Raw genomic sequence first — 23,287 nt, forward strand, 5'->3', positions numbered from 1 at the left:
AAATTTCACTTTCTGCTGAAGGTAAAGTTGATTCTTGGTCCTAACTAAAAAGGCCTGTATGAAACGAGTTGCTTTGCTCAGATGGTGGCTATGGGCAGTTAGGCTGAAAAAGTCCTGCTAAGGAATTGTAACCATGTAAATGTTCACTTCCTTAAAATGCCTTTTTCTCTTCTTTCTCCTTCACTCAAACAGGCCTTGGGCTCACTTGCTTCTTTCCTTTCCTTATCTTTCTGCACACTGCAGGACCACTCTCTTAATCATTAAGCCCTTAGGTTAGCATCACTTTTAGGAACAAAGCCTCAGGTCTGTTGACCAGAGAAAAGTTTTGGTCAAACTAAAAATAACATCCTGCAGCTTCACACCCATGAAAAGGGAATGATCTTACCGGCATCCCCTTGAAACCAGGTAGGACATGCCATGACTGACATCAGGACCTGATGATCAACTGCCTCCTACCCTAGCCAACCAATCAGAAGAGCCCACGACCCCAATTCCCTCAGAAACTAATGAGTATTTCCCTATATAACCTATTTGCTAGAGGCCATCAGAGACCTGAGTCTTGGAGTGCTAGCTCTGCTGTGTCTCCAGGCTTGGTACCACTTCCTTAGGTAAACCTCTACTTCCTTTGTTGCAAACTCCTGTCTCATGTCTCTTTTGGCTATTGACACGTGCAGGCAAAATGAACCCCTTTGAGGTCGGTAACAGAAAGAGTCACACCTGGCATATTGTCTTGGAACAGAGAATTAAAGATGATGTAAAGAAAAACGTTGAGCCAACAGAGAACACAGAGTACCAAGGTAATGCACTAGGTTTGGATGAGAAAGTCATAGTCTACAGCATCAACAGGAGAAAACCGGCACCGCTCAAGTTCTTTCCTTTCGCGGGGCACGCTGCATATGCTGGTAACCTCTTGCGCCAATGACCACACTCAAGCATTTGATTAGATTTTATTTTCAGAAAGGCATCATTCATTTCAGTTTGCCTAACAGATTAGATAATCAAGGGCTTTTTTTTTTTTTTAATGTTAATCAAGAAATCCCACTTTCACCTGCAAAAGTCAGGCTATTTTGTTAAATACTGGCAAGTATAAGAATACAAATGTCACTAAGTCTACAGGATCTTGAGACTTATTCACCAGCACCCACAGGAAAAAGGCAAAACTTTATCCTTCTGAAAAGGTGTTATCAATTTTCAGGAAACTGGCTGAGGTTCTGAAAGCCCCAACATCTGTGCTTATGCAAAATGATCTTATAAACATATTTTACACAATCTGTTCTAAGTCAGCTAGGACTCTAGAGGATCGATTTCAGCACATAAAACACTTCCTTGCATACCTGTTTCTCTTTATGATGACATCTGGAGGTCCCAAACTGCATTAAAGCATTCCCTGTGAGAGACTGTTGAAAAGAATCCCCCCTGTCCCACTCTTCCAAAAGTACTGATTATACTGCTTAACTACATGCAAGAAGCGAGACAGGAAATAACTGAGGATGGCAGAGAAGTTAGTCAAGCTGTCGCTGCAAAGAGCAGAGGAAGAAGCGTGTAACCTAGCTCCAATTGCATGGCATTTCCTTCATTCTTAAACTTCTTTCCTCAAATGGGCCTTCTCTGCAAACAGGACTGGTCTTCAGAGTTTCCTGAGTCTCTTAACCACATTGCTCAAGCTAGTTTTAATCTTTCCCAGCAGGATCCAGTTGGAACATACAAAGCTTTTGGAACACAGCAGTAAAGGACATAAGGAATACACAGAAACAGGGAGTTTAGAAGCTCTCTGGGCACTGATTTAGAGAAAAAACTTCCAGAATGCTGCAAGCAGCGGAGTCATCAGCAGAAACGTTTTCCCAGATGCACGCATCCTCTCACTTCTGTTACACAGGTTCTTCCGGCAGCAGTCGTAGTGTAGTTTATTCTCCCCGAAGGCGGCCGAGAGGTCTTTGAAACTGCACTTTTCATACTTCCAGCACTGGTAATGTGTTTGCTTTTCTGTGGGAGAAAAACACACACAAGGGTAAAGAAGCAAGTCAGTAAAAAGTTCTGTGCCTGTCTTTGAACCCTCCATCCCACTTCTTAGAACTTATTTTGTGCAAGTAGAGATGCTTGGGCAAGAATGTGCACCCTAGTTGGATTGTAAAGGGGAACAAACAGTCAAGTAAATGTATTGGACGCTTTAAAATATATTCTGGTTTGTAATTTATATCTTACTCTAGATGCAGAACTCTATGTAGCATGTGATTCACTTGTGTAAATAAAGTGTAGGTGTGAGGCAAATGCATCAATTTTCTTTAGGACTCCCAAATAATTTAACAGTGTTACCTTTACAAAAAGACTAACCTTCATTTACACATTTCTGTATGGACTGAATTTTTTTTTCAAGTCATTACATAAATTTATTTAAAAAATATTTTAAACTTCATTTTAAAATCATTAGACTATTTGGTAGCACAGAAAAAGTTTCCAAAAGAACATGCCTTTATGGTCCCAATTTTTGCACATATAGAAAAATAAAGGCCAAAAGGTATATATGCCAAGTATCTTATAGTTTTTTTAAATTTAGAAAAATTATGTTAAGTGGAAAAAATTTGTGTTAGTTGAATAGAACAATTATGGTAGACTTCCCTTTTCAAATATAACTGTCTAAAAACCAGAGGAGAGAAGGAACAATAAGGGGGATTGTTTTATAAACTATATATATGTCTAACCAACGTACTGTGTACTTTAAAAACAGAAACAAAACTATCTATGTGCTAAGACTGTGCTCAATGCTCAGGATATATATATACAGAAGGTATGCTCCTTGCCCTGGAATTTTTTTTTTTTTTTATCTTCTGTGCTGGAAAGAAAAAAGTATGGATGCCCATTTCCTTATTTAAGGCTTGTAACTAATTTATCCAATTTCATTCATAGCTTGAAACAAAACTTGTAAGCTAATAGCTATAGGTATAACTGTCCCATCCACCCTTCAGAGGGAATGGGTGTTTGAGCTGGATTTCAATGAACTTTAGTCAAGTGGCACAGGCCATATCGAGTGTTCCAATGGCTGTACATACTTGGGTCGTAAGCACTGAAGTGGCTGCTTCCCTAACACCGTACTAGAGGATGCTGTTGAGCAGGACAAGTTACTGCTTTGTGTAACAGTAAGCAGGCATTGGAACTGGGAGAGCGATAAAGCTACCAGAATTTTCATCAGGGAAGCCTAACAACCTGCGGAGAGCAGACAGTAATGTATAATAACTGCTACCAATTCATCACTTACTATGTGTCCTGCAGTGAGCCAAGAACTTTACTTGAATTATTTAATTTGTATAATCCCTTATGATGGTGAACTTCTCACCAGAACCACTTACATAAAAGTGGATTTGTCAGTCACTGGAATATTAGAGGCTCTCTCTCTGCTTGGCACATCCTCCCTACCTCTGAAGATTTGCCTTGAGTCTACCCTCACCGGGCAAGTCCACGGTGGTCCTTGACACCCCTAAGTGCGCCCCTTATTCAGAAGGCCATTACAGCAATGATCACTTGGCACCGTCATCAGAGGCTCCTGCCAGACTCTACATGATTTATACTGCCAGGACTTGGCCAGGATGCCAGTAAATAGTGGCTGAATTAACACCCAATGCCTGTCTCTCTTCTAGATTTAATCTGCACAGCACAATGATACCCATTTTTTCCTCTAAGTGCTCCACTGACCCCAAGAGATAGGTATTCCCATGATACAGCTGCGGGGAAAATGTGGCTAGAATAGCAAAAGGACTTCTCGAACGTCGTGCCTGGCCTTCGGCCCAGTGTGTCTTGCCTCTCCCAGAGGGGGCTTTAGATGCTCTGTCAGTATCTGCCTTACTGTCAGGTCAGAATAGCTATATTTCAAGAACTGCTGTTATCACATGTCTAGCTTAAGTTTTGGGACTTAGGTACACAAGAAAAAATATTTAAAGTTCACATTATTCTTTTAAAAAGTAGGTTTTATTCTTGAGAGGAGTTTTAGATTTGCAGCAAAACTGAGCAGAAAGTAGAGTTCCCACACGGCTCCCTGGTGCTCCCACCCCAACGACCCCCCGCGCTGTAAACATCCCAAGCCAAAAGGGTGCATTTGTTACAACTGATGGACTTACACGGACCCACGATTACCGTCCAAGGTCCACAATTTACACCTGGGTTCGCGCTGGGTGGCATACATTCCGAGGGGTTTGACAAATGTATGACGTGTACCCACCATCACAGTATCATACAGAGTAGCCTCGTTGCCCTAAAAATCTCACACTCCACCTATTCATCCCTCTCCCTTTCCCCAGCTAACCCCTGCCAACCACTGACTTTTTTTTTATTGTCTCCTTAGTGCTGCCTTTCCCAAAATGTCAAATAGTTGGAATCATGTAGTACGTACCCTTTTCAGGTTGGCTTCTTTCACTGAGTCATATGTATTTAAGTTTCTTCTGTGTCTTTTTATGGCTCCCTAACTCATTTCTTTCTAGCCCACTATCTGGATGTACTACAGTTTATTTCTCTATTCATCTACTGAAGGACATCTTGGTTGCTTCCAAATTTTGGGAATTATAATAAATCTGTCATAAACATGCATGTGCAGGTTGTCACATGCAGATAAGTTTTCAACTCATTTGGGTAAATATCAATGAACGCAATTGCTGACTTGTACAGTTAGAGTGTTTAGTTTTTAAAGAAACCACCAAAGTGTCTATACCATTTACCATTCTCGCCAGCAATGAACGAGGGCTCCTGTTGTTCTACATTCTTGGCAGCATTTGGTGGTGTCAGTGTTTTGGACTTTGGTCATTCTAGTAAGTGTGCAAAATTGTTTACATTTAAGCATTTAAAAAAGCTTAACAATTCATTGTAAGATGAATAAGTTCTGGGAATCTACTGTACAGTGTGGTGACTAGTTAGTAATGCTGTGCTGTATACCTGAAGTTTGTTTAAGGGAATAGATCTTAAGTGTTCTAATTACACAAAAAGGTAACTATGTGAGATGATAGATGTGTTAGATTGTGGTAATCGTTTCATAATATATACGTATATCAAATCATCACATTGTACACCTTAATTACACACAATTTTTGTCAATTATACTTCAATAAAGTTGGAAAAAATTAAGTCTAGTAATTCAGATAAGAAACAATGGGTTTTGAGACCTGGAAAAAAGACATCGGCTCTATCTAGTCTACTTCCCTCTTTCCCTCTGCTTCCCACCTCTACCATCCAACACTTATATTTCATAAGTAAAAAACAGAAGCGGAAATAAGTTACCTGGTAGCAGGACAGAGATCAGAGCTTAGAGCTCTTAATTGCTAATTCTACATGAATAATTCATATACCTATTTAAACGTAATATTGCCTTTATTCTCTCATGTGCAAATTACACGTTTTGTAGTGAGGGTCAAAATGACACAGGCCATCGAGGTTGAGAAACAGGTCTCTGCTCATATATAACTGGTGCGCAAATATTTGTGGTGTGAGTGACTATGTTCCCTCTAGAGGCCTTACGATGCTTTCTGTATTTATAGTGAATTAATAGGGTGCTCCAGAGGCAGAGGGACTGTCTACCTATGCAGTCAAGTTCCTTGCATAGAGGGCTTGAAATCTGAGCTACATTCCAGGAATTTATATCAAAATCATCAGAAATGCTTGTTTTTGAAGACAGGATAATTCTAATCTGTCCTTAGTTATTGAGGGATTCCTCCTTTCCTAGGAAATTAACCTTTTTCTCCTTTCTGTCAGGTTTTTCTCAATCTGTGGGTCTCCCAAGACTGACCTGTTCAGCATTCCCCGATGTTCCCACCATGAAAAGTTTATAGTAGAGGGTGTAAGAGTGAAATAACCTTGAAGGGGGATTTTACTCTTATCTCTTAGAGATGTAAGTCTGGCGGGGTGGTGAGGGCCTGGGGGAGGCATTACCTTATACATTACCTAACCAAAGAGACCCTAAAATAACCATTCCTCACCGGTATCATTTCCTCATATCGATTCAATCCAGAACTATATCCAACAAGAACAGAGGGTGACCCTTTGCTGGTTTCTTTCCTCTGTCCATTTCCTAAATCCTCTTGTAACACGGTTTATGGAGATTGAACTTCTAGAGTCTAACCGATATGGGAAATGCAGTTTGACAGGACTTGTCGATGTTAGCAGTCCCCCACCCCATGCGCATGAGAGCCCTGCTCTGAGGCCACCAAATCTTGGTTCCTGCTTTTGCCACTCTCAGGAATACTCTTCCCCTCCTTGTCCTTTGAGCTCTGCTTGCAGGACTGTTATGTGCTACATACCCCATGGAATGAGAGGTATAAATAAAGATATTTGTGACAGCTACATAAGCCCATCATAATTCTGTTTCCTTTCTTCCTTTTTGCATCCCTGGCCCCTAGCTCAGGCTCTGACACACTTTGGCTCTTAAAAGTTGGAGCGGCAGCTAGTTTTTGCTGTTAAGAGAATAAGCACTGGAATTAGATGAATGACCGTATTCATTTCCTGGGTTGATTACTTGACCTTCGTCTGTTGCTTAATATGAGCCTCAGTTTCCTCATTTATTAAACAAGAATAAAATAGTACCCTGAGTGGTAGGTGGGAAGCATTGAATTAAAATATATGTATGGAAAGTGCTTAGTGCTACGTGTAACCGGTGCTACTACGTGGTAGCTATCACTTGTTGAATACGATTTTTTTTCCAGGCTCTCATCACCCCATTACAATTAGGAGAAAGGGAAGAGGGAGGTTCTTACCGCCTTTGAGGTAGAGACACGCATCATGATTTTGTGAACAATTGGTGGTTTCAGTGCACTTTTTAACTGGGTTAATACAGTTGTAACACTCCAGGCTATGACCTAGGATCAGGAAGAAAACCCGTTAAGAATCCGGTGGAAGAGCATTACCATGCCCTCCCAGCAGCAGCAGAAAGCTGGCCGCCTCCATCACGATGCGGCGGAGGTCAGCAACTCAGCTTGCTTCCACCCCTACACAGATCTGTAGCAGATTTACTTCTTCAAGCTCAAAATACAGTCCCAGCAGCATTTTGGGGGCCCTGATGCAAGTACAAAAGGAATTTCCCTATTTAAAAATTCATGTTGGCTGTACAGTCGAGAAGCTTCCTATTCCCTTCAATGGGAAGTGATTAATCTGCAATGTAATGATATATTAAAAAAGAATTCCACCTTCTCATTAGATTTGTATTATAATCGTACTCAGTTATTACATTTTGAATTCTGTCAAAAGTTTTTGGAAATTTTTTTCTCTTCTTATTTATGTAAAAGCCTACGTAAAATGCTTGATTTTGTCTCTAGGCCTGCGAAGCCTTTACTCTTTGGCCCTCTATAGAACTAGGTTGATAACTCCGGTGTCAGGTGTTGTCACTGAAGCTGTTTCCTGCAGAGGGACTTGCCCACAGCCAGAAGCACAGACGATCAAGGGAAAGACAGCAGCTGTCCGCCTGAACCTCAGGGCAGAGGGACAGCCATGCATAAGCAGGGACACTGGAAACTAGAGTCAGCGTGCGTCAGACGCAAATTGCCTCCGGTGTGAAAAACGACTCTTGCTCTCATTCACATTCTTAAGGATCGATCATCTTTGCTAGCTAGACTTGAGGTTTCGCCGGATTATTTTCCCCTTCTCCATTTTATATCAATGGAGACAAGAAAAAGATCGGCCATATTCCACATTTGTGCTGGGGAGAGGCTAAGAAGTAAGAGATGCAGGAAAATTTGCCTAATTCATGCAGGCATACTCTTTTCTATAATTAGACATGACTTTCTTCCTGCTATAAGCCCTCTGCCATGTAATGGGGATTTGCCACGCCTGGGGCAGGCCTCCATTACCCTGTTCTGCCTCTGCCTCTCCTCCCCAGTATCGGCGTTTGTCATGCCTGTGTGAGTGGGGAGCCGCAATAAGAAGGGGCAAAGATGCAATTTTCCTAGTCTCCTTCCGGCTCCAGATTTGTGTACACTCATGAGAGGGAAGAATGTTACAGGGAGGCATTGTTTTAGCCCAGCTATTCAAATAGGTTGCCCACAGGAGTGAATTTTCTCCTGGCTAGAGCTAGAGTTCATCTGGCTTCTTGACAAACCTTTAGACAGAAGAATCAACACTCACATTTGGAACTACAGTGGGGCAGGGACGTTCGGAGCGAACACATTCATTCAGTGTTTAATACTGTGCGAAGCTCTCCATTTTCACGGACTTGTTATAAGAGGCAGGCTCAATGATTTCCACTGCCATTTTTCAAGAGAAGACTAAGACATTAACTAACTTGTCCAAGGTCACACAGCCACTAAGCGAGAGACCAGGGACTCAAACCCAAGCCGTCAGTTCTGAAACCCAAGCTTGGTTTAACCACGATGTTCTTCTAATCATCCTGAGTAGGAATTAGAAGGAAACAACACAAATTGTGGGTGGGACCCACGCTGGGGACAAGCAATAAATCCACAGACAACTATTCAATATTCTATCTGCTAAGCCAGGGTATGGAGTATCTGCCTCAAATGCAGACTTTGTGAGGAATGGCTTCAGTGCACCCTGAGATCTGTCACAGAACAGCTCATGGCCCCAAACCCAAGCCTGTTCCGTAAAAAAAAAACGGACTGCTGGAAAGTGGGCATGACCAGGCTATTCTTACTCCAGAAAAAACAGGGTAGAAGAATTCAGATGGTAATGTAGTGTCTTAACATAGCTTAACACCTCACTGTAACCTATTTTGTGGCTCAAATTAGAGGATATAGGAAAGAAGTGGAATCGTGACTTCTTTTTTTTTTTTCTTTTTTCCTCAGAAAAGGAGAGCATATTCCAATGTGTCCTTGGGCTAGTTTTTTCTTTGCTTCAGTTTCAAGTATAAAATGGGTATCACAGCACTGACTGACCCCTCACGGAACGGCCGGGAGGATTACATGAGACAGGGTTTGCCGCGGCCCCTGGTGTGTGACAGGCATTCGATATATATGGTAGCTACTGACACACGACACGTATCAACACAGCAGATACCGTGTGTTTTTTTTTGCTCATCGCCTTGCTACTTCCTTTTCTGCTCCCGCTCCCCCTGCAAAACTGGTAGTACCTACATGACCCAATAGAAAATGACACTTGTTCCTTACGATGAAGTAAAGCAAGTCACACAGGTGTTTTTAGTGTTACAGGGTTTAAGACTGCGGCATACACAGGTACTTCCAGCAGCCGGGGAGGGGTGGCATGGAGGGAAAGGAGGTAAGAGTTGGACGTTCCGGTGCCAGGCTGTGTGGGTTCAAATTCTAGCTGTACCACTTCCGTGGGGGTACTTTTTAAGTTATTACATCTCTTTGGGCCTCAGTCTTGTCATTTGTAAAATGGCGATAGAAACAGCACCTACTCCATAGGGTAGACATGGGAATTAAATAAGTAAACACTGTGAAATGCTCGGAATAGCGAGCGGCATTAGCGGCTGCTGCCATTGCTACTGCTGCTACTGTCTTGTCACCCTCCTCACAACACAGGAGAAGCCCCAGGGCAGAGAGTTTGAGTTCAGCGCTGTAAAGATGGTGTCCGCTGGTGACCCAGCAGCTTGTGGTGAGAGGGGTGAAACTTAAGCTGCTGGGTGCACCCCCTCCGCCCCTCCCCCCAAAAGCAGCTCTGTAACCCAGGACAGGCTGTAACTCAGGAAGGTGTTCCACTGAGGGTGAGGCCCTAACGTAGGAAGGAGTTGTCACACAACCCCAGACCTGTAATACTGGAAGGCAAAAGAAGTAAGGCCAGGCTGAGGACAGCGGCATCAGCTCTGTCTCCTTGAGGCCTAAGAAACAGGAAGCGCATGGCCAAGGAGGCATCTATGGTCCCATCCTCATTCTTCGGACACTCACCTGAATGGCAGAGGGCAAACAGGATGAGCAGGAGCCCGAGCAAGACAAACCCTCCTTTGCTTCCCATTATGACTGTCTACAGAATCTGAAAGGATAACACACAAAGAATTGTCACAAACCAATAAATGGCTGCTGGTTATCCCAGAAACCAAGAGTTAGAAGGCCTAGAGGGCTTCAGGAGACCTGGGAAAGAAACTAGCAGACCAAAAAAGCATGGGAAGCCTACCGGGCTGGGGTGCCATAAACTGAGAGGTGCTCTGGTCCCCTCTCCTGCCCCAAGACCTCAGCTTACTGAAGAAACGCTGTGCGTACTGGTGAGAGGGGCAGCTTTGGGGAGACAAAGCTCACGAGGCCCAGAGTCGGGAATGCCTGGGCCTGCCCTGGCTTTCACCAACAGCAGCCGTGGAACTTTTAATAAACTCCATGAGCCAGACCTCTGTGTTCACCAACACGCAGTGGGTGCGGCACTTCCTTCCCCACAAGGGTTGTTTAATCAAGTATGAGTATAAGTAAAGTACTTAACACAGCAAGTGTAATTCCTGCTCTATTGCAACTCTACCCCCAGCTGCTGGCTGAGCTGGCATGCAGTGAAGGCCACTTCTTCAGGCCATACCACTAAGTGCATCAGATGAAAGGAGTGACTCTGGCCGGCACCAACATGCATTTAGCAGCAGAGGCTCAGCACGCCTGGAAGCTTTGGCTCTCCACCTGAGCAAGAAGGATGGGAACCAGAGAGAGGCTCCACCAGGCTTAAGGCTTTTATCTCAGTCAAGTCTGTCTTACTCCTAGGGCCTTCAGGCTAATAGTTTCCTCTTAGTTTTGCATAAAAACATGCAAATCATTAAGGAAATCTGCTTTGGCTTGACACAAAAACAGCTCTTCCCATTTACCCCTTCCATTGAAGTACAGGAAGCCTGAATTCCGTCCTTTGGTAAGGCGATTTGAGGAACCACAAGGTCTCCTATCTTCTTGGTTGTTACATGCTAGATCAATAAGCCTTTCCTTACTCCACACTCTGACATTTTGAGTTTTGGCATTTTGAAGTGTCGGGTACATGGACTGGTAACAGGGACATATCCCCGTTCACTCTGGGAAGTATAGTGGGGTTCTGGGTAACTTTGATGACTAGTCCCCATTACAGTCACGCCTAAAAGGGTAGCAGTGAGTGTCAAACCCTCCTTTCGTCTGCAAGGAAGCCAAGGCAGAGGGGTTTTTAATTGTCCAAACCATCAATAGCAGATATAAGAAATTTCCAACCCCACTCCTGCTTCCCTGAGCCCATCTTGACAGCCCCTCTAACCCAGGGGGATTCACTCTCTATTCTCCTGAGTCCCCTAGGCCAGGACTTAAGCCTGGCTGGCAGCTGGGGCTGTTGGTAAGGCCCCATCTGCCTCAAGGCTAGGCATGACATCTCTCACATCCTTGCAGGTCATCTGCTGCTCAGGAATTGGGTGATAAAGGTCAGGAAAAGGTTGAAAAGCAAAAAGGGCGAGAGTTCGATAAAATAATTAGGGGCCTCTTTTAAGGGCTCATGTAACTATACACTGGGCTGTCACTGAATGACAGACAGCCTTTTGGTAAGCTCTCCTTTCTATACCCACTTCTGTTTTGTTAGCGAATACTAGGGCCAATTGCTAGGTGCGTTGACATGTTAACTGTTAAGCCTCACGCAATGTTGTAATCTCCACCTCCATTTATAAGAAAACTGAGGGTTGAGGAGGGTAACTGTGGTGGCTGAAACGATGACTCCTACTGGAAAAATTACTGCTTGGCTAACGCTATGGGAGCTTAGGCCTTTGATTATAGGAACATAACATTCTAAACAAGCTTTCTGCTTCTGTAACCTCGCTTACGCACCTGACCTGTAAAGTTGACAGGTAGTGAATAGAAGAAAAATAGACCTTTGTGTTTAGACAGAATGGAGAATGGGATTTAGGGCTTAAAAACCCTGTACCTCCACATTTTGGGGCTGCTTAATTTGGAGTCTGTGTACCCCTGGAAGACCCAGCTGGCTGAATAAAGAGTGTTTCCTATAACTCACTGAGTTCCGGTGGTCCATGTATCTTTCGAGGGCTGGCGGCTACAACATTTGGAGGCCCCAGCGAGATCTCAGGGAGGGGCCCTGAGATCTAAGACTGGACCAGCCTCCGAAGCGGTTGCTGTCTGTTACGGATTCAAAGGGGTGGCCAACCTGAGACGTTCCAGGACCCTTGAATGCCATAATGGAGTTAATGCAATCGCCCGAGGACACAACTTTTAGGACACACTCTTGTTCCTGGTCTGGACGGGAATCTGGAATCTCCGAGGCCTCGGCGTCTGGATAAAAGGTACCTTCCTGGTTCTGTTGACCAGTCATTGGGGGTCGGTCCGTGGAGAGACTGGACGCGGTCATATCTCCCGGACCGTGGCCAGGCCGCGGGACGCCGCCTCCTGTGCCCTGTTGTCGGGTTCTGTTTATCATCTCTGGTCCTGTCTAGGTTGTAGGTGGCGGACTTCTCTGGGTCCACCTGCACCTCAGTGATTGTTCTTGTCTGAGTGTGTGTTTTGTGTTTTCTGTTTTGTGTTTACTGCGCAAGCGATGGGGGAAGCCTGAGTTCACAGAAGACACCCTTGGGGCGTCTCCTACGACATTTCAAAGAAGGGTTTGTAGAAGGAGCTAACTAGGGTATAAAGTTCTCTCCAAGCAGACTAAGAACATTGTGTAAAGTTGAGTGGCTGTCTTTTAATGTAAACTGCCCTCCGGAGGGCTCTTTTGACAAGGGTTTGGTGGGGAATGTTTGGAAGGTTGTCACGGGAGACCTGGGACATCCTGATCAGTTTCCCTACATTAATCAATGGTTAAGCTTTGTTCAGAACCCCACTCCTTGGCTCTGCCGGTGTGCCCTTTCTCTGGGGGAGCAGGTTTTGGTTGTGAGCACCCTGAAACATGCAGCAACTAAATCTCCAAGACAGCCCAGTCTCTCAGTCCTACAATCTCCATTGGAGGACAGTGACCTTCCCCCACCCTATAATCCAGGACAACAGAGGCCAAATAGCACCACCTCACCTCCTAGGATGGCCAGCAGGAAACCCCTGTGGGCCTCCTGCTCCCGCTCTGGGCAGGGCACCAGCCGATACCACCACCCCAGCCGATACCACCACCCCGGCCGGCTGTTCTCCCCTTGCGAGCAGCATCACCACAGGAGCATCACACGGACAGGCCCTTTATGGTTTACATGCCTTTCTCGACTAGTGCCCTGTACAACTGGACGGCACAAAATCCACCTTTCTCTGAGAAACCCCAGGCATTAATGGGACTCTTAGAAAGAGTCTTTCAGACTCACTGCCCCACCTGGGATGATTGCAAGCAGCTTTTAATTACCCCTTTGACCTCAGAAGAATGTGGATACATTCTGCGGGAAGAAGGAGAGTTGAGGAAGCAGGGGAACAGATTGAGGAGGAATTTCCTTCCACCCGCGCAGACTGGGGACACAATTCTCAGGCAGGGAGAACGGCATTAGATCATACCACCAGATTCTAATTGGGGGAATTAGGATGGCTGTTCGCCAACCAACTAACCTTTCTAAGGTGACTGAAATTACACAGGGACCTCAGGAATCCCCAGAATCCCCTAGGGCATTGCTTCAATGGCTACAGGAGGCCTACACGGTATACACCCCCATTGATCCTGAGGCCTCTGAGAACCAACGGGCAATTAATATAGCCTTTGCTACTCAGGCAGCCCCTGATATCCGAAAAATTAGAAGGTTTTGCAGGGATGAACCTGTCCCAACTTGTTGAGATAGCCCAAAAGGTGTTCAACAACAAGGAAGCACTGGATGACCCCAAACGTATGGCTAAAATCCAAAGCTACTGTCATCAACCCAGCCAATCTGTTGCCAGCCTCAGACCCCGAGACCCCCGTCATGACTGCACAGATTTCACAGATACTGTGTATTCCTCACGGCCAGACCTCGAAGACTTCCCCCTGCCTGAGGCCGATGAAGTTCTATTCCCGGACAGGAGCAACTTCATGCAGCAAGGAAGGAGGTATGCTGGGGCAGGGGTTGTAACTCTAACTGGCACTATCTGGTCACAAGCTCTTCCCCATAGAACTTCTGCTCAAAAGGCCGAGTTTATCGCCCTCACTGAGGCACTGCGATGGGGAAAGGATAAGGCAGTCACAATATACACTGACAGCCGATACGCCTTTGCCACCGCACATGTGCATGGAGCCATCTAAAAGAAAGGAGGCTTCTGACCTCGGCTGAGAAAGACATTAAAAACAAGGAGATCTTAGCCTTACCTGAAGCTATATGGATGCCTAAGGCTTTGACTATTTGTTCACTGTAAAGGACATCAAAAAGGGAATAGTCCTGAGGCGGAGGGAAACCAACCAGCCGATGCAGAGGAGCGGCCACAAGGCCAGTGGGGCCCCTACCACATCCACTAACTGTTATCCCTTACCCAGAACTGCCTCCGTCTCCGACCTATACGACAGAAGAAGACATATACTTTCAAGGCAAGGGGGCCACTAAGAATGAGCAGGGGTGGTGGAAGACCAAAGATGAAAAAATCAGGCTCTCACGGGCCTTTGGAAGGACTCTCCTCCACCAGCTGCACCAAACCACGCACCTAGGGAGGACTAAGATGCTCCGCGCTTTAGATCCCCACTTTCACTTGTTAGAAGGAAGGAAAACTGCAGAGGAGACTGCCTCACGATGCTCAGCCTGTGCCCAAGTTAATCCAAAGAAAGGGAGGATAGAAGAACCTAGACATAGGGAAAGAGGAACTTATCCGGGGGACCACTGGGAAGTTGATTTCACAAGGTAACCCCGACTGTGGGGGGCTACAAATATTTACTTGTTTTTATAGACACCTTTTCAGGATGGGTAGAGCCCTTCCCCACCAGGAAAGAAACTGCCTTAGTAGTCACTAAGAAACGACTACGAGAAATCCTCTCTCGACTTGGCCTCCCTGGAACTTTAGGGTCAGATAATGGGCCAGCCTTCTTAGCAAAGGTATCATAGCAACTGGCTAGCTATCTAAATTTGCGATGGAAACTCCACTGTGCCTTCCAGTCCCAAAGTTCGGGCCAAGTAGAGCGAATGAATTGGACCCTAAAAGAGACACTAGTCAAATTAGGATTAGAAACTGATGGGACCTGGGTAGAACTTCTCCCCTTTGGTCTTCTGAGCCAGGTGTACTCCATATATTAATGAATTCACTCCATTTGAAATTTTCTTTGGAAACTCCCCCCCCCCCCTTTAGTACCTAGAATAGAAGATGAGAAAAAGGCAGAACTGCGTAACCTTGTCTTACTTAAGTCCTTACAGGCCCTTCCAAGTGTACAGAAGGAGATCTGGTCCCAGGTTCGTGCTGCCCACTCAGCTCCAGAGGACAGACTTCCCCACCAGTTTCAGCCTGGGGACTCTGTGTGGATCCGGAAGTTCACTCCCAAGGGACTTGAACCCAAGTGGAAAGGACCCTTCACTGTCTACTTGACGACGCCCGCTGCAGTTAAAGTAGACGGCATCCCATCATGGATTCACCACTCCCACGTGAAGGCAGCATAGGAGTGGACAGCTCAGGAAGATGGGCCTTTAAGACTAAGACTCAAACATATGTAAGTCTAACTCTCTGTTTCTTCCTTTTTTCTCCTTTAGCCCAGGCATACAGAAACATTCGCCAGCATAGAGTATGGGAACTTATAGTAACTGAGACCAGTGAAATTATTTTCCAGAGCATCACCAGCCATGGTGCTCCAGAGATTCGAGTAGACTTGTGCCAGCTTGCCAGAGATACCCTCGCTGTTGCAACGGCCAGATGCCGGATGGAGCTTTCACAGGTGGAGGGGTGTACTTGGGTTACAGGGGGGTAGCCGGTTGTGTCATTTTATCAGCTGAAAAAAGCCTCTTAGGGATAGGGCTTTATATTTGTCCCCAGGGACGTTACCCAGGGATATTTAGCCTCATGAGGAATTGGGAACTTGAATGTGAGAGCCAAGGCCACTTTTCTTGTGTTAACTGGGGTTGCGAAACTATCTCTACTATAATTATAACAAGCAGAATGATAATCATATGAGATTAATAAGAGGACCAAGCCCCTCCACATGCTCTCTTGGGTCTTGCAATCCTATTGTAATCACCATCAAGACTGGTAGCCCTGGGGAACAACACCATTGGCTCACAGGACAGACATGGGGCATCAGATTCTATAAAACCGGGTAAGATTCAGGACTATATTTTACTATACAAGTTAAGGACCTTCCCAGGAAAATTCACCCTATAGATCCCAATAGACCACTTCTAGTTCCAGAACTACCCCGAGGTCTTACATCCACGAGAACTCCTGTTTCCGGGGCAACTCCAACTCCGGCTCTAGCCTCTCCAGGTAGTGGCCTAACAGCTATTAAACCCCGGACATTTAACCAGCCACAACCAGACTCAGAAGGAGAATTAATAACTATGTTAACAACAATACACAAAGTTTTACATAAAACTCCCCCAGACATAGGACAAGATTGCTGGTGTGCCTAAACCCGAAACCCCCTTATTATGTCGGGGCAGGAACTCCCCTAAACTTAACTGAGCTCAGGAACGCGCAAGGCTGTGAATGGGAAACTCCTCGACTCACCGTAGGAGACATACAAGGAGAAGGAACCTGCCTAATTTCAAAGAGCTATTCCGAGCTGTTGGCACAGTCACCTTACTTCGATAGCTGTAACTGCACTACAGAAGTACCAACTTCAGGGAATAAATACTATCAGGCCCCAAATAATACTTGGCTGGCATGTGATCGCGGGCTCACTCACTGTGCCGCATTTGTTCTTTTCAACTCAGGTGAGGCGAATATTTGTATCCTGGTCTTTGTACTCCCCCAAGTGTCCCTCTACAATGGGCCAGAAGGCAGACTCCACTTTTTCCACCAGGGCAGGTTGCGGAAATGGGCCGTACCAGTCTCAGTACCCCTTCTTGTGGGACTTGGACCAGCAGGCACGGCAGCGGCAGGTACCACTGCTCTCATTAAGGGAGAAAAAGAATTACGTGAAATCAGAGCACAGATAGATAAAGATATCAAGACCTTAAAAGATGCCATAAGTAGGCTAGAACTTCAAGTCGATTCACTAGCAGAGGTAGTACTTCAGAATAGAAGGGGGTTAAATCTATTAGTCTTAGAACAAGATGGATTATGTATGGCTCTAGGTGAAACCTGTTGCTTCTATGCCAATAACTCTGGAGTAATTAGAGAAAGCTTAAGACTAGTGCGGAAAAATTTAGATGCAAGAGAAAGACAGAGACTGGACTCAAATAACTGGTTTCATTGGATGTTCAATTGGTCGCCATGGCTAACAACCCTTTTATCTGCTGTAGCTGGACCCTTAATCATCGTCCTCCTTTTTTTAACTTTTGGCCCATGTTTCTTTAAATTCTTGTTTGCATATATAAGAAAAAGAGTTAGTTCTATTAAACTTTTAGTATTACAGAATAGAGGATATGAGAGAATTCTGCATGAAGAATCAAAGTTTTGATTGTCCGCTAAGGCCAGTGGGGAATGTGGTGGCTGAAACAATGACTCTTACTGGAAAAATTACTGCTTGGCTAACGCTATGGAAACTTAGGCCTTTGATTATAGGAACATAACATTCTAAACAAGCTTTCTGCTTCTGTAACCTCACTTACGCACCTGACCTGTAAAGTTAACAGGTAGTGAATAGAAGAAAAATAGATCTTTGTGTTTAGACAGAATGGAGAATGGGATTTAGGGCTTAAAAACCCTGTACCTCTACATTTTGGGGCTGCTTAATTTGGGGTCTGTGTACCCCGGGGTGGCAGACCCAGCTGGCTGAATAAAGAGTGTTTCCTATAACTCACTGAGTTCCGGTGGTCCATGTGTCTTTCGGGGGCTGGCGGCTACAACATAACTAATTTACACAACTGTGGAAGATAGAATAAATAATGCCTCTCTTCCCCAAAGATGTCCCCGTTCTAATTCCAGATACCTGTGAATACAGGTAACCTTATATGCCAAGTGATTTTATAGATGAGATTAAGGCCAGAGATTATTCTGCATTATCCAGTGGGCCCAATGTAATCACCGAGGTGACTACTTTTAAGAGAGAGAGGAAGGCGGCAGTCCGTCAGACAGCTGTGCAAACAGAAAAGGCAAGAGATCCAGAGCGAGACGAACTTTGCCCATTATGGATTTTGAAGACAGGGGAAGGGGGCCACAGCCAAAGCAAACATGTGGCCTCTAGAAGCTAAGAACTGTCCTGAACAGATGCTCAGCCCAGAAATGAGACTTCAGTCCTCCAATCACAAAGACTATATTGTGCCAATAACCCAAATGAGAAAGGAAATGGATTTCCCCCCAGTTTCAGAAAGGAGCTGAGACCTGTCAACACCTTGACTTGAACCTGGTGAGGGCTTGTCAAAATTCTGACTTACAGAACTATAATATTAATAAATTTGTGTTGTGTTAAGCTGCTAAATTTTGGCGATTTGTTTCAGCAGCAATAGAAAACTAATATACTAGCCTCAGAACTGGTATGTGGTAGAGCAACATGTAAACCCAGGTCTGAACATTCAACTGTTGTTAAAGTCTCTGGTGGGGAAGACTTCTTGTGAATTCAGCTTCTGAAATAAATTTGTTAAGCTGAGGCCTCCAGAGAAGAGATTTTCCATCAGGAGATTCACTGATGCCCATGAGTATAATTACTGCTCCTGGGAGCCTGGGACCTTACAGGCTGTCGAACATTAAGGCTAGAAGTGTCCTCAAAGGTAAAATCCAAAGTTCTTATTTTATAGGAAATTATGGAAGCCCTAAGGGATGAGGTTACCTGTCCTGAAGCAACAGAATAGTTGCAGAGCCACACTGGGTGGATCAGGCTGCTATACTCACTGGGGACATCACCAGGTAGCTAGTTGTGTCAAGAGCCTACAACTTTGCCTTATCACCTCATAATGCAGTGCCTGGGGCAGCCAAGCAAGCCTAGACAGAGATCAGTTACTCAGTTCAGAGAAGTAATTACAACATCAGTAGAGAGAGAAAAACAGAAGAGTCACCTCACAAAGAAAAGCCCCTCCAACTTTGAGGTCCCACTGCCAGAGAAAGCCACCTCAGAATTCTCTAAACCACACAAACTTGCCAAGTCTCTAGCTTTCCTGAGGGCCTTCCCAAGTCACAACCCCACCCTTGGAAAAGTAAACCCACAGAGCCCGTATTTCACAAAGATATGAGGCATAGGTAAGAGCAGATGGAAACTCCATCGCACCTGTGAGTGTAGTTTCTTTTCTTTCTTTTTTTTTTTTTTGTGGCTGAAGTTCAAGAGCTGCCTCAGAATTTTTAATGTGCTCCTTTTTAAGAGCTTATATTTGCAGTTGTCAAAGATGAATTTCATTAGATTCCCACTCTCCTCACTCTAAAATCCATTTTATTTGGGCTTTTTATTCCAAGCCACTCAGCCTAATAGGATGTTTTCTTACGGAAAGGTTCATTTCAGCAGACAGCATCCTGCTTTTACTTTGAAAATACAGAAGACACAAATCTCAGGCATGTTTGGTCCACAGTGAGGCAACTCCCGATTATTTGCTTTGAAGCCAGAAATTTCTCAGCATTTTGAGAAATGTTGTCACCTCCCTCAAAATTAACATTCTGAGCCCTGTGTGCCTGCTCTGGGGAACTGGGAGTAGACTGTCCCCAGCAGGGAACATGAACAAAGTGGGAGTACCCAAAATAATAACAGCCACCATCTGCTCGCCACATACCAGGAGCCAAACTGAGCCATTTCCATGAATTATATCAGCAATGTAAGGTCTATGATTTTACTGATAATAAACTTACATTATCACTGCTAACTCAGGATCACCCTGCCAGTACACAGCAGAGCCAAGATTCAAAACCTGCTCTGATGCCAAAGTGCGGGACCTTAACCATTAACTGTGACACATGAACCGAATGATCAGGAAATGCGAATTCACCACTTTGGGTATGCCAAGCTTCAGGAAATGCGAATTCACCACTTCGGGTATGCCAAGCTCCAAACTGTGTTGATTCTAAGTAGATTCCAGAGCCACCTCATGAACAGATAGATTAAGCTAGAGAGGGTAGGGCGCCACAGTAGGAAGAGGTTTTTCGGTGATCTGGGATTCTTGGAATTGAATACAAGTCATCTTTGGGTTCTCCCTCCTGTCTGTGCGTGAGGGCTCTCCTCTCTCAAAAAGGGTCCATCATCACAAGCTGACAATGTAGCATGAGCCATGTCTCTAAGTCTGTAAAATTTATGGGCTAATTTGTTTATAACGAAGTAGAATTATTGCAGTTGAAAGAGTTGGACAGCCAGGTCTCAGCTGAGGCCCCCTAATTTCTTCAGGAAGTCATCACCAAGTAAGATGATTTTAAAGAGAATCAGCTGGTCACAGCAGGTGGTACTTCCAAGATGGACACCGGGTATTTACAAGAAGGAAAATAAGCAATGATCAAAAGAAAAACCTGAGGAAGCTGCCTGAGCTAGAGACTTCACAAGGCGGCAACCAGATCAAACCACTATTTCACAAGGAGCTTGGAAGACACACTCCAGTTTCAGAAGTAAATACCATCAAAGTGAGTTACATTGCCAGCTCGTCTCACTGTGGGTTGCGGGCTATAGGGGAGAAACCATTTTCCTGGCACTGTTCAGATGTGTCAGAGGAGAAATGGAATATGTGAGCGGCCACATTTCCAGACTTTCCCTTAAACAACCATTCAAATCATAAAAGTCAGCTGTCTAATCCTAAGAAGGGCTAAGCCCAAGCTGGCCCAAGTAAACACAACCTCGCACCAAACTTGGACGTAAAACGTCTGTTTCAGCCCCTTCCTCCCTGTTCATTAAAATCCGACATTTAGTCCTCTAGATAAGAGAAGCACGTCTGTGACCACTTAGGGATGGCGTGAACCTCCTTTTTAAGGCGCGATTTCTTTTCTCTAAATCGCAAGAGCTTCCTTTCAGAGAAAGGTGAAGACAGGTGGTCTGGGTTCGAGAAAAATATTCCCGAGGGAACGAAAAGCACGGCCCGCGGAATTTGGGGTGTCTCGGAAAGAGTGCCCTCTCCCTCCTTTTCCTCTGTTGTAAACAAAAAGAGCCAGCGCTCTGCCGGGCTCTCAGGGGAGCTCGAAGCGTGCGACCAGAGGCCTCCGGCGCGGGGACCCCCGCCAGGCCGCGGGCCCAAGGGCAGGGCGTCGGGATGGCGTCCGGAGGGTTCCGAAAAAAGCTGAAGCCGCCCTCCGCTTCGGGGGCCGGCGCAGGGTGGGGCGCAGCCTGCCCGGACTCCCCGAGCCCTCCAGCCCCGGGTCTCCGGTGACCCCGGCCCACTGCCCGGGGGTGCGCACCAGCAGAGATCGGTAGCCGCCGCTGGCCCGAGGCGCGACTCCACCCACCCCCTCCGCCCTAAGTCTTACCTGACCACGCCCAGGACCCCGCTTCCAGCGTCTGGCGATCTGCGAGATACACCCCTCCCCGCTTTATAGCCTGGGCGCCGGCGGGCTCCGCCCCCTCCCGCGGGCCCCACCTCGCCCAGGCTTACGCCTCTTCCTCCGCGCCCAAGGTCATGGGAATGAGTGAAGGCTCCGGAGCTCTGGTGGTCACGGCGCGGATCCAGGGCACCCCAGGAGCTGGATCGACACTGCGCACAAGGGACTCGGGCTCCCCGGATAGGTTCAGAAAAAGATTGTGGCCAGGGCTAAATTAAGACCTTTAAATCCTAGGAAATGGAGTTTACGGTGTCTTCCTCCGGTTTGTAACAGAAAACAAAACAAATATAAAACTCCAAGTTTATGATTTCCCTCTTTAAAAAAAAAAAGTTACATTAAAATAATTTTCAAAACAATTTTAAGCCCGCGCCTAGCCTCAACTGGTCTCCTCTGTTGGTTTTATCCAAGCCCACAAATATACTTCTGCTACACTCATGCCTTGTGACTTGTTTGGAACAAACCGGTTTAAAAGCTTATATTGGCCAGTCTGGGACCAGAACCACCACGCAGAACGCTATTTTTATGTGAGGATGTAACCTGAAGTTTCTATTTATTGCTTGGAAAGTGTCCTACCCGCTGCGGAACTGGCTTTGAGTGCCATAGAATGGAGAGTGGAGAATAGGCGAAAAGTACAAGTTTTTCTCTAGGAGATTGACCTCTGCTGGTGACCGTGAGGCACTCTTGGAGGATCAGGGTAGGAACCTATTGTATCTCAAGACTGCTTATGCTAAATCCAAAGGGGAATAAGACATGAGCTAAAATTCGAGCAGGGCAAATCATAAGATAACTGATCATGACTTGTGCCTTCTACCATGATCCTCTGATGGCTCAGGGATGTCAGGAAATGAGTTCGATTTGGCGTGTCTGCTTAACTCAGCTAACCTGTGTATTTCCGGTGATAGCTTTTTTACGAAGCTCTTTCAGATGCATTATCTTACATGCAACCTATTAGTTGTCCCCTCGGCACTCTCTTGAATTCTGAGATGCCACTCTCTCCTGGTTTTGCTTCCAGTCCCTTGACCTTTCAGTCTAAGATTCTTTTCCACTACTCACCCATAATCTGATGTTGCCAGGACTGGATTGAGAACCGTTGCTATATGTGCTCTGGGAGACTATAGTGCATCCACTTATTTTACCTTGGAGATAGATATATGTTTGCAGATTTACATATATTCTCCAGTCCTGATTACTCCCACATCCAGCTGATTGCTGGACATCTCCACCTACATGTCTCACATCTTGAACTCAAAATGTGTCCAAATCTGAACTTACCTCCGTTACACTGCTTTTCCTGCAATTTTTTCATTTATCAAGCCAGAAACCTGGGAATCAACTTTGATTTCCACTTCTTCGCATCTTATCAACAACTCTTGCCTACTTCTTCATCGGTTGTATGTTCCATCCTCTCTACTCTTGTTTCTGCCCTAATTCAGGCCGTTAGCATGTCTTATTTGGACCATTATAATTCCTTCACTCCAGGTCTCCATGATGCATGTTAATTCCTGCATTCCTCACCCCTTCTCTGCCTATCCTCCAGCTGGAGACCTGGCTGATTTACCTCTCCAGCCTTATGTCTGACATTTTGCTTTCCATTTAATATTTCCCTTCTTTCTTCAGCCTTCCTGGAACACAGTATGACTGCAGCTGCTATCTTACAACCTTGAAGACTAAAGTCTTGTGCTAAGGATGACAGAACAGAAAGATGTAAGGAATCTGGAATGTTAGTTAACATCACTGGGTAAACTCATCAACCCTGAATTCATCACATGACTTTTCATAAGAGGAAGAAGCCCCCAAGTTGCCCAACCTTCTATTTATGTCTCATCTTGATACGTCAAACTTTAGTCAAAAGAATACGATAGACGGTATTCTCAAGGGACCTCTGAGGCAGAAATATTTAACCACTGACCTCAAGAGTGTTTTCACCAAAAGTATAGTCTGACCAACTGTTAGATCCTTTTTAGGTATGAATACAT

The 23,287-nt window shown here is 45.3% G+C and overlaps 1 protein-coding gene and 1 long non-coding RNA gene across 2 annotated transcripts; one reads left to right on the forward strand and one right to left on the reverse strand.

The window, feature by feature from the left end:
* Nucleotides 1-931: 931 nt before the first annotated feature.
* CD59 (CD59 molecule (CD59 blood group)) lies at nt 932-21,372 on the reverse strand. Its single transcript, XM_016147122.2, has 4 exons — nt 21,240-21,372; nt 9,825-9,909; nt 6,729-6,830; nt 932-1,983 (listed from the first exon to the last, which is right to left on the reverse strand). Exons 2-4 carry the CDS (start codon nt 9,889-9,891, stop codon nt 1,784-1,786), a joined length of 369 nt encoding a protein of 122 aa, XP_016002608.1. The 5' UTR covers nt 9,892-9,909; nt 21,240-21,372; the 3' UTR covers nt 932-1,783.
* On the forward strand, nt 11,865-17,077 carry LOC118602824. The gene is made up of 3 exons (XR_004950862.1): nt 11,865-12,151; nt 13,707-13,853; nt 15,131-17,077. It is a non-coding gene; the product is annotated as an uncharacterized LOC118602824 (long non-coding RNA).
* Nucleotides 21,373-23,287: the final 1,915 nt, after the last annotated feature.

This window comes from Rousettus aegyptiacus, unplaced genomic scaffold, assembly GCF_014176215.1.
Source record: "Rousettus aegyptiacus isolate mRouAeg1 unplaced genomic scaffold, mRouAeg1.p scaffold_m13_p_5, whole genome shotgun sequence".
Taxonomy (NCBI): Eukaryota; Metazoa; Chordata; class Mammalia; order Chiroptera; family Pteropodidae; genus Rousettus; species Rousettus aegyptiacus.